The 12,196-nt window shown below is 42.6% G+C and overlaps 1 protein-coding gene across 2 annotated transcripts in view; it reads left to right on the plus strand.

The window, feature by feature from the left end:
- Positions 1–12,196, plus strand: part of CPQ (carboxypeptidase Q) — a 168,008-nt gene that overhangs the window by 20,015 nt on the left and 135,797 nt on the right. For both annotated transcript variants that reach the window (XR_012649865.1, XM_075023657.1), the window contains exon 2: positions 5,274–5,727. Coding sequence is in view for 1 of the 2 variants with exons in the window: in XM_075023657.1 (XP_074879758.1) it covers positions 5,301–5,727 (427 nt within the window). In the remaining variant the exon portion in view is untranslated. The remainder of the gene's footprint in view (positions 1–5,273; positions 5,728–12,196) is intronic.

Consider the following 12,196-nt stretch of genomic DNA (forward strand, 5'->3'; position numbering starts at 1 on the left):
CAATATCGGGAATAAATACAAGGAGTTAGAGATCTGTGTGCAGTTGCAGGGCTGTGATCTTGTTGGGACCATGGAGATGTGGAGGGATAGCTCACATGACTGGAATGCTGCAATGGATGGGTATATGCTCTTTAGAAAGGGCAGGCTGGGAAGAAAAGGAGGTGGAGTTGCCCTTTATGTGAGAGGACAGCTGGAGTGCTTGGAGTTCTGCCTGGGGATGGATGATGAGCCAACTGAGAGCTTATGCATAAGGATTAAAGAGCAGACCAATACGGGTGACATTGTAGTAGCTGTCTGCTGTAGGCTACCTGATCAGCAAAAATGAGTAGATGAGGCCTTGACAACTGAAAGTAGTTTCTCCTTCACAGGCCCAGATGCTTGTGGTGGTCTTTAACCATCGCATTATCTTCTGGAGGGTCAGCACAGCAGGTTATAAGCAATCCAGGAGGTTCCTGACACAGGTATTAGAGAAGCGAGCAAGGAAGGGACCTCATACAAGCAAGGGAGGGCTGGTTGTGGTATGAAGATCAAAAGCAGCCTTGGCTGCAGTCACCGTGACATAATGGAGTTCAGGATCCTAAGAGCAGGGCAAAAAGCAAGACCACAGCTCTGGACTTCAGGAAAGAAGACTTTGACCTCTTCAAAGATCTGCTTGATAAAAGTCCTGTGGGATAAGGCCCTGAAAGAGGGAAGAGGATCCCAAGAAAGCTTGTTAATATTCAAGCATCACCTACTCCAAGCTCAAGAACAGTCCATCTCAACAAGCAGGTGGACAAGCAAAGATGCCAGGAGGCCTGCATGGATGAACGAGGAGCTCCTGGCAGAATGCAGACATAAAAAGGAAGTGTACAGAAGGTGGAAGCAGGAACAGGTGACCGTGGAGGAATACAGAGATGCTGTGTGAGCAGGCAGGGATGGGTTTAGGAAAGCCAAAGCCCACCTGGAGCTGAATCTGACAAGGAATGTGAAGGGCAACAAGACTGTCGTGGTTTAACCCCAGCCAGCAACTAAGCACCACGCAGCCGCTCACTCACTCCCCCCCCACCCAGTGGGATGGGGGAGAAAATCAGGAAAAGAAGTAAAACTCCTGGGTTGAGATAAGAACGGTTTAATAGAACAGAAAAGAAGAAACTAATAATGATAATGATAACACTAACAAAATGACAGCAGTAGTAATAAAAGGATTGAAATGTACAAATGATGCGCAGGGCAATTGCTCACCGCCCGCCGACCGACACCCAGCCCGTCCCCGAGCGGCCAAAATCCCTGCCCCCCCCTTCCTAGTTCCTAAACTAGATGGGACGTCACATGGTATGGAATACACTGTTGGCCAGTTTGGGTCAGGTGCCCTGGCTGGGCATGAGAAGCTGAAGAATCCTTGACTATAGTCTAAACACTACTGAGCAACAACTGAAAACATCAGTGTTATCAGCATTCTTCACATACTGAACTCAAAACATAGCACTGTACCAGCTACTAGGAAGACAGTTAATTCTATCCCAGCTGAAACCAGGACAGACGACCTTCCATAAGGACATAAGCAGCAAATGAGAGACTAGGGGAAAGGTGGGCCTGCTGCTGAATGGGGCAGGGGAGCTGATGATGACACAAGACATGGAAAAAGTTGGGGAACTGAATACCTTCTTCACCTCAGTTTTTATTAGTATGACCAGCGTTCAGAAATCCCAGGTCCTGGAGACCAGGGGGAGAGTTTGGAACAAGGAAGTGTTACCCTTGGTGAAGAGGGTCAGGTCAGGGAATACTTAAGAAAACTAGACATCCATAGGTCCATGGGCCTTGGTGGAATGCACCCACGAGTGCTGGGGGAGCTGGCTGATGTCACTGCAAGACCATTCTTGATAGCCTTTGGAAGATCACGGCAATCAGCAGAGGTACCTGAGGACTGGAAGAGAGAAAACATCACACCTATCTTCAAAAAGCACGGGAAGGAGGACCCAGAGAACTACAGGCTGGGCAGCCTCACCTCAATCATGAAGATACAGAGCAACCCATCCTGGAAATAATTTCCAGGCACATGAAGGACAAGATGGTGACTGGGAGTAGTCAGCATGGGTTCACCAAGGGGGAGGTCATGCTTGACCAACCTGATAACCTTCTATGATGAAATGCCTGGCTTAGTAAATGAGGGGAGAACAATGGGTATTTTCTACCTTGACATTAGTAAGGCTTTTGACACTGTCTCCCATAAGATCTTGGAGAAGGTGATGAAGTATGGGCTGGATGAGCAGACAGTGAAGTGGATTGAAAACCGGCTCAACAACTGAGCTGAGAGGGTTGTGATTATTGGCACAAAGTCTGGTTGGCGGCCAGTAACTAGAGGTGTCCCCCAGAAGCCAATATTTGGTCCAGTACTCTTCAACGTCTTCTTTAATGATCTGGATGCTTGGACAGAGGGCACCCCCAGCAAGTTTGCAGACGATACAAAGTTAGGAGGAGTGGCTGGAACAGCAGATGGTTTTGCTGACATTCAGAGGGATGTCAACAGGCTGGAAAAATGAGCTGACAGGAGCCTCATGAAGTTCAACAAGGGGAGGTGAAAAGTCCTGCACCTGATGAGGAACAACCCAATGCACCAAGACACGCTGGGGGCTGCCCAGCTGGAAAGCAGCTTTTCAGAAAAGGATCTGGGGGTCCCAGTGGGTGCAAAGTTGAACAAGCTGGCAGTGTACTTTTGTAGCAAAGGCCTACAGCCTGGTGGACTGCATTAGGAGGGATGTTTGCAAGCAGTTTGAGGGACATGATCCTTCCTCTCTGCTCAGCTGTGGTGAGGCCACACATGGAGTGTTGTGTCCAGTTCTGGGCTCCCCAATGTAAGAAAGAGATGGTTAGAGATGGTTAAGGGATTGGAGCATCTTCCATATGAGGAGTGGCTGAGGGAGCTGGGACTGTTGAGCCCAGAGAAGAGAAGGCTCAGAGGGATCTCATCAGTGGGTATAAATACTGGATGGGAGGGTGCAAAGAGGATAGAACCAGGCTCTTTACGGTGATGCCTAGTGACAGGATCAGAGGCAGTGGGCACAAACTGAAACACAGGAGGTTCCGTCTGAACATCAGGAAACACTTTTTACAGTGGTGGTGACTGAGCACTGGCACATGTTGCCCAGAGAGGTTGTGGAGTCTCCCTCCTTGGAGACATTCAAAAGCCATGTGGGCATGGTCTGGGCAGCCTGCTCTAGATGGCCCTGCTTGAGCAGGGGGGCTGGACAAGATGAGTTCCAGAGGCTTATTTTTATTTATTTATTTTTAGCAAATGCTGGAAAATGGTCCAGAATGAACATCTTGACAAAACGAGTTCATCTGTTTGTGGTTCATTGTAACAAACATAAGTGGAAAGGTGGTTTCTTAGCTTAGATCATTCAGAATGGAGCTTGCAGAAGCTTCAAATACAACTGTGGCATGTGCTCCCAGAGGCACAAAACTGGTGTAACCTCACCTTTACTCTCTCAGGAACTGGCTCAACTGCTGGTTTGCTGTGTGGCATCTGGTGGTGGGAGTTAATTCAGGAATATCCTGCAATCAGTGTTCTGTGGCGGTCAGATGAGGTAGATACTCTGGTCCCTTCTGGCATTATGATTTAAAAAACTATTTGGTTATTGTGAAATTTGCCTACTCCGTAAAATGACTGAGAATTAATGCTCGATTAAAGGTCCTGTAGTGTGCAATTGTCTGAAAATAAAGGAGGATTTTTTTTGTATTTTGCATGTGAATATCATGTGTGGATATAATGTGTACAAATACATGTGTGTATACACACACACACATACTCATACCCTCCCCCCTACCTTTGTACCTGCTCTCTTTATGCATATAACATCATGAACCAAAAATACAAGATAAGTATATTGTCCTCAGGTTCCTCAGGTCAGTGATTATAAAATGAAGAGTATAACTCTCCAGAAATACTGAATAAATACAAACAGGGAAGAAGGGTAACATGGAAATCTTAACAGCAGAAGCTTTTAGTAATACTTCTGCCATGCAAGTCTGATTTACCCATATTTTATCCTTATTAGCCAACTAATTAGTCCTTTGCTATTTGTAGAACAATTGTTATTTTGTAGAGTAGAGGCTAACATTTGCCTTTAGTGTTACTGGTTTTTAAGGCAAATTACATTTTTTTTCAAAAATACTGATATACCCATGAAAGTCCATGGCAAAAAGTGCTGAATCAAAATCTTCTTGGCCTAGTAGTAATTGCCTCTTCACTTGGCTGTGACTAATTACTATTTTTTTAAGTCTCATAATAGCTGCAGCTATAGAGCTGATTTAAAGGCCTTATTTCTTATTGCCAATTTTTATAATTCAAATTGCAGCCTGATTTAAATTCAAAGGAAAATGAAACAATTACATTTCCCTTAGTGTGTATCAATAAAGACCTTTATATTTTGGGTTTGGATAATCATACTTCCTATGTTATAAGAGCTTTGCAACTACTTCAACTGATTTCAGAGGTTTTTTTGTCAGTTCAGTTAATAGTATGGACAAACTGTTGCTTTTATGGGATTGAAAATTTGTAAGATCTTAAAAATGAGAACTTTTAATGCTAAGTTGGATAAACTATTAAGCGTTAACAAAGATAACTCTTGGTATTCAATGCAGGATCAGCACCCCTGGCACTGTATCTCTCTACAGTGCTGCTGAAGTCAGGCCTTAAAAGATACACCAGTTAATGAGAAATTGCGTTTCTCTGGTAGTCACAGATTTATGCAATGAAGAAATTCATACTTTCTTCCTGGGGGCATTGGATCTAAATTGCTCTGACATCTTTCTTGAGCGATAGAAAGTGCCTTCCTGATTATGAAGATAGAGATTAAAAAGCACATTTATTCATGAATGGTTTAAGAAATGTTTGCATCCAGGTATTTTGTGTGAAGACATGTGATTTGGCACTTCTGGCAAATTCTGCTCCTAACAGAAAGGAGAGGTAAAGCTCCTCCTGGATGGGAGCAGCCCTGGGTTTTGATTCAGTGAAGGATGTGATTATTTAAAGGGATGCAGCATTCCAAGGATGTTTCTGAAGACCACAACAAAGATTATGTCCAGTGGTCTAAGTATCTTTTTCATTTGCTTTCAATAATTGTGTCTCCAAGTTGAGTTTACTTTCCTGTCAGTTCTGATCAAAGCATTTTCATGATAAACTGATTACTTTTTATTTTGGTCTGTCTGCCAATCCAAATAACAAAAAGTATTGCTGATAGCTGTATGATTTTTTTTAATATTCTTTCTTTTTTTTCTTTTTGTCTCTCCAACAGGCCATCTGTGGAAAAGAAAAAGAAAAAATGAAGTATGTATTCTTAATACTTTTCATGAATTTATTACCACAGTATGCTGGGAAGTCTTTGAGAAGAGATGATAGATACCCGAAAACATTTGAAGACATTAAAAATGAGATAGCTGGCTATACTGATATTGCTAAAGCTATTATTGACCTTGCTGTTCATGGAAAAGCTCAGAACAGATCCTATGAAAGATTAGCAGTTTTTGCCGATACCATAGGACCTAGACTCAGTGGTTCAAAAAATCTAGATGCAGCCATCAAGTATATGTTCAGTGCCCTGCAGGAAGACGGGCTGGAAAATGTGCATCTGGAGCCTGTGAAAGTACCACACTGGGAAAGAGGAGAAGAGTTTGCAATGATGCTGGAACCAAGGAATCACAGTATTGCTATTTTGGGACTTGGGAGCAGTGTTGCAACTCCTCCAGAAGGTAACTCTTCCTTTTGGAATTAAGTATCACTTGCTTTTCAATACCAAACTGTATTATATGGCTAACAACTTCCTCTCTCAATGGTCAAACTGAAGTTTTCTGCCTGCTATAATAGTTCTGCAAGACGAGATGCTACTTTTCTGTGCGACATGGTTATAAATTATGCAGTTTGGTTTAACTCAGTTTGGTTGAACCGGCTTGTAAAATTAAAGTTTTTTTCTCCATTAAATCTATACCCTGTTGTTTAACACTGCTGAACCTTGTTTGCAAAGATTCTGCTCCTCCATTGAGGTTGGTGGAAAACTTGTTCTTGTGATCTGGGGCTTTCCAGCCCCTCTTTTTAATTTTGGCCAGAGAAGTTCTCTATGGACTGTTGAGTTGACACATGATTTCTGCTCTTCTTGCTGTGCCCTATCCTGCCAAGCTCAGCACTTCACTCTGGCAAAAAACAAGACAGCAGGAAGAGGAGGAGAATCTCATGCTGAGCTTGGAAAGTGCCAGCCCCTCGCTAAGCGTGGCAATTGGTACCTGTGTGTCCTTTCCTCCCCCTGTCTCATGCTCACCTTGGAAAAGTCTTTGGCACTTACCTCTTACTGAACTATGCGTTGCCTTTTAGTGGATCATGTGTGATATGTTACTTCAGGAACAAGAATAATTGTTAGCTTGGCTCAGCAAAATTCAGATGTTTTGAGCCCCAAATATTAGCTCACTTGCAAATGAAATGATTTATAAGATACTCCTTTTGTATATATTGATGTAGGGCAGGAGTGCTATTTAAAGGCCAGATGACAACCTTCTTCTGTGATTGCTCTGCATAAATAACAATAGACTTATTCCTAGACCACTTCAAAAGCAGTCTTATTCCTTTATGAGAAAATAACTTTAGTTTAGGAAATAAAAGGTAACATGATACTTATAATTTTTTTTTGAATTGTAAATTTTTGTAATAGTGAGCTTTCTGTTTGAAACAAATAATGTATAAAAGCTGTTTTGTTTAGAAAAATTATATAGCCCTTCAAAACACAACAAAGTGAAAGTGGGTAATTTAAGATATGTTTGGAATAAATCTTACTTGGTTTGGGAAACTGCTACTGTAAATTTTGTCTGAAGTATTTCTGTCATATCGAGGTAAATACATGCCTAAAATGCAAAACAACTAAAACCTTTAATAATATCTGTTTATCCCATGATATGTCTAAGGCTTAGTGCTTTGGTAAGAGAATATTTACAGCAAATGTTAAACCTACAACTTATTTTCTATCCTTTCCAGTCCTATTCCAAGATTCCTAAAAAGGAAGCTAAAATTAAAATGGTGTTTTTGGTGTTGAGCAAGTGTTACTGAACCTGCAAAGAGAACCTGGAATTTAATCTTGGCTAACATCTTCACATCCTGAGAAGTGATCACATCCCGCTTCCCTTTCTTAGCTGTGTAGTTACTTGCATTTGGCTGGTCTTACTCCTAGGTTTCCCTTTTTTCATTTAGAAAGATACTGAATTTACGTCTTTAAAATTGCTCACAGAGGCTAATCATGTCCTACCTTTTCATCTGATCTCATTATACTGATGACTGAATGGTCTAGCTGGTACCTGTGGCTGGTGATATCTTGGAAGATAACATTGTATTATCCAGTGCTGGTTTATACTGAGTAATGTTCAAAACCCCCACATTATTCTTCCTCACCTTTTTACTTTCCTCTGACATCGGCCACGTTTCTGAAGAGGTGTATGTGTTGGTGCTACAAGACTGCATGGCAATGAGATCTCTCACAGGAGAGTGGGCAGTTTCTCACACTTGGTGGAATAATTTTGATTAAATTACTTACCTTCTGACTTAAAATCTGTCCTACTGTTTGTGGCTGTTACAATTTCTGCTGGTCTCATCTTACTCTGTGCAAGCTGTGACAGGTTTTCGTGCTTGAGGAGGTTATGTGGGGTAGCTGGTCCCTGATGAGCTCTTGGCTGTCGTTCTTCCGATCACTGGACTGGCCGCCTGGCTGTCGGAAATGCCTGGTGAGAGCCACTCATCATCAGCCTCTCCAGGCAAGAGAATTGCAAGATGTGCTGCTCAGAAAAGCGCCTGTCCTAAAACTCACACTCATCCCAAGCATGGAGAAAAAATAGTGTGGTTAAACTATTAAAATCACCACCTCATCACTTCCGAGGAATTCATTGTCAGATCCACTCCCTCTGCTGTAACCAGCAATTGTCACCATGCCCTATTCCTGAAAAAAAAGGATAGGCAACTGAATCACATCAGAAATATTTGAACAATTTCCCTCAGTGAGGGAATACCGGCAGTTCTGATTTGTCTTGTTTTAGCCAACAAACTGTGGAAGTGTGTGAGTCATCCTGTAATCGAAATAATGCAATTCAATATTTCATCAATATGAGATGCTTGATGCTGATTCTCCTGGTATTGTGCTGCTGTTGCTGCATGGGATTAAACCAGGGAGATCTACCGCTGCTGTGCCGTGCTTTGCCAGAGTAATGTGTTAAAGGCTGAGGACTGGCGTTCAGGCGTCGGCTCCATGTTCTGGCCATTGGCGCCTGGGTTCTGCCCAGGGGCAGAGACACCCTTCAGAGCTGCCTCTAAAGTGGATGTGCAGGTGACCCCTGAAGGTGTTTGATGTTAGCTTGATAGTTATTCTGCATTTTAAATCAGTGCATTTTAAATCATTCCTATCAGGATATGTTTCAGACCCCTCGGTTTATAAACCACTGTCTGTAGAGCCCTGACAGATCCCTTCCTTGACACTACCTGGTGCCTACTTAGAGACAGAGGACAGCACTGGCTCAACTTTTTGTCTTTTAAGGTCTGGGGATGGGATTAAGATGGGAGGGGGTGACTCCTCATCCCAGCAGGAGGTACAGGACAGCATTTCTTGCTTTCTCATCCTCTCAGTTATGTCCTGTATTCCTCTCTTCCCATTAAGTGCCTGTAGGCTTTGGACCTGATGTGCTAAGAAAATAGGAAGTATTGGCAGAAACTTAAAACGTTGCTTCTCTCTGGATGTGCTTAGTGCTTCATGCTGGACATGGTGGCCCCCGCTGCTCTCAAAGCTCCTCCTGGAGCTCAGCTCCCTAAGCTAGTGCTCTGAAGGGCTCTTGATTAACATGGCAATAGCCTAACAGCGGTTAGAAACCTGGCTTTGCATGTTGGAAATTCAGGGTTTATTTTCCCTTCTGTCCATGGAAATTCAAACCAGTGTTTCCTAAGAGTGACCCAATGACCAGAGCACACGCTGAGGCTGCTCACTTTCCATTTTGGCACACACCAAGCAAGTGTGGAAAAAAATCCGTGATCCTTTGGGGCAGGAACAGGAAGCCCTAAATAGTAGCAGTATTTTAGCCATGGAGCCTGAGCCAGCATTGACTACAGGATACAAGGAGTGTCTCTTCCTCTAGGTCTTCTATCTAACCCATGCCTATGGGGTTGAAAACCTTAGGGCATGTGGACAGAACTTTGCCTGTTTATTGGATTTGCTGGGATTTGCCTACTTTGGCTCAGATATGAGTTTGGCATACTGATGGTTGGCTCACTCGAGGTTGAAACAGTTCTGATTATGTGCAGGAGGCTTTTTGGTACCTTGTGATCTTATGGGTAAAATCCGCATTTCCCTATTTTCTTCTTTAGAACTGGGCAACATGCCAGGATGTCAAGTTTCCAGATTCAGTCTGATTTACACAGCAAAAAGGGGCAGCACAGAAAAGGCTAGATTTTTTTTTTTTTTTTATTGAAGAGGAAAAAAAACATTTTCAGTGTTTCCCAAGATTTGAAGATGTTGGGTCAAAAAGAAAGTTTTCACTTCCTTTGATCTCCTTACAAGGAGGGAGTAACTTTCATGCCTGTCTTAGCAACAGAGAGAGGAGAAACATGAAACGCAAAATGACCTGGATTTCCAGAAGTCAGCAGAGATTGAAAATGGTCACCACCTCGAAGAAATGGATTCCTAGGTAACAAACAGGGTTGAATGTTAGAAAGCCCTCATTTTAGGGAGCTGGCAAACTGGAGGTTTACCATATTTTGTCAATGTCCGTGTCTCATTTCCAGTGTTTCAACATTGGCAAAACATAGAGATATATGTAGAGAGACTCTGTTGATTTCTGGTAGTAGTGATTATATCCCCCAAATTCTGAGGAAAATAGATATAATTGTTGCTTTGAGAATCCCATAATTAAAGGAAAGTAGTAGTTTAGCAGATGTTTGACCATAAAGTATCAAAGAATTCATATTTTCTGCATGTGTTTTAAAATGCACTTTTTTCTTTTCCTGATGGGTGACCTTGCCCTTTCATTTTAAAGGAATACTGACAAGTAGAACCAACCCCAGAATGCAGCCTGCCCGAAATGTCGCCTCAGAAAAGGAACAGTCTCTAGTTTCTATGTACTGTTTGTTGCAGTGAAACTGAAATAACATAAATCTGAAGATGATGTATTGGCAGACTTTTTCCTAGTTTTTGTGTTCGAGTCGTGGGTTTTTTTGTTTAACTATCAACAACATTTGGTCCAGTCTTGCTCTTATAGAAGGTGGTGGGAGTTTTGCCACTTAGATAATATGAAAATAGTTCCAGCCTGTTATTTATAAAATAGGGATTATATGTGTCTCGAAGCTGTTGAAGGCGTGTGCTGTTGCTGTAGGCTCACAGTCTTTTTAAGCCAGGGATGCTGCTGAAAGAAGTGGTCTGGCCCCAGTCCTGGCTGATGTATTTTTCCCCAGTGTTGACCCTCCTTTTTTGTTTCTCAGTGGTGGATTAGGGAATTCAGCTAGATTAACAAAAGGCCAACAAAAAAGTTAATTTTAATGTGTATCAGAGGATTTACCCTTGAGTTGCCAGCATCTCGGATGACCACTGACCTACTGGGAGAGGAGATCCTTCTGGAGGGGCTTGGGTACCCCCCTTGTTGAGGGGTTCAGTGCTGAGAACAGGGGTTGGAGAGATTCATAGGCATGAGAGCACAGTGCACAGCAAAGCCTTCCTTCTGTCTTCACTGGATCCCTCTTTTTCTATGCGTGAGGAGCTATTGATTCATATCTTGAGACCATGGGCCTCAGTATTGGGTGCCTGGATTGTTTATTATTACTTAGAGCAGCGCTGCTTGCAGTATGATAATTATGCTACTGTTTTTCTTGGAATGTAAAAGATGATGTCCATGAAGGACCTCAGATGCTGTGGTGTTCAGTGGCGCAGTGTCTGGGCCAATAGTTAGTGCAGTTGCATTTCAAAGATTTAGAGAGTAGGAGTAGCTGTGTGGCTTTGATGTGGACATGCTGTGTGGGAGGGACATGGGTTCCGATTGCTGCTTTAATGAATGTTCAAGTGAACTATATGGATTGGCAACAGCAAAAAAGTTGAATATCAGGCCTTGGCCCTTTTCAGTGTTGCTGAGTTTGAGGGTGGTTACCTCAAGGATGGTAAACCCAGGCTGAAGCTCCTGCCTCACACTAATGGAGGCAGGATTTGAACATGGTTTTCTACATGTGTGAGGAGTGCATGCACAGCTGGGTGGCACTGTCACCTTCCCTCCCAGGGGATGGCCTGCAGTGACTGGCATCTTGACTCGCTTAGCAGGGAATAGTTGCCCTCTGTACTTCCTGCCTTGGGCACCTGTGTGCTCCGAAACTGGCTTTTCTGGATCCCACTCTTGGATGCCTGATTATTCCCAGACACTGCATAGCAAGCCTGTGCCCTGTGCAGGGCTGCTCCTGGAAGAACCAGGACCGTTGCCCTGCTCTTTCAGCATCCAAGGCTTTGTGCTGGAGGTTGGGTCCAACCCTCTTGCTGCTAGGATTTACTGCTACACAGTAAGCTACATGTTATTGAAACCAAACTGTTCTAATGAGATCCAGTACTTGCTGGAAATTGTAAGTCGTATTTGTAAAAAATGTGACTATTATATAGTGGTGTTTTTTCTCTGTGTTCTTCTTAAAGAATGGAGTAATAGGTTTAGTCTCTGTGCTATGCATCAGAGCTGAATAGCCTCATATCCTTTTGGATAACTCTCCTATGTAATTCTAGTTTCATGAAGTAATTCTCTTTACTGTTCCACAGAGTAGGTGAGGTCACATTTTCCAGAAGTGTATTCAGATTTTACAAAATCTTTCTTCCTGATAAAAGCCTCCTTCTTCGTTTCACAGTTCCCCTGAAATAGTTAATCTTTTCTTCATGTTATAATTCTTATATCAATACATATTGATACGTGTTGATAGAGCAAATGTGTTTCCAGGTGTTAAAGTATTTTAAATTTTCAGTAAATGTTAATAATTTTTGAGGGAGAAAAAAATAAGTGATGATATGAATCTTTCATTTGCTTCAGCCTGACACCAAGCCTTAATTTGATGAGTTCATTATGGACCCAGAATTTGGGTCTGTTTTTCTGAAAATCTTGTTGAATTATGTGGGGCATTGGGAGAAAGCTGAACTAATTCCTGGAGAGAGCTGAAAAGCTACATGTTTTTAAAAAAGGCAAG

Source organism: Buteo buteo, chromosome 3, assembly GCF_964188355.1.
Source record: "Buteo buteo chromosome 3, bButBut1.hap1.1, whole genome shotgun sequence".
NCBI classification, from domain to species: domain Eukaryota; kingdom Metazoa; phylum Chordata; class Aves; order Accipitriformes; family Accipitridae; genus Buteo; species Buteo buteo.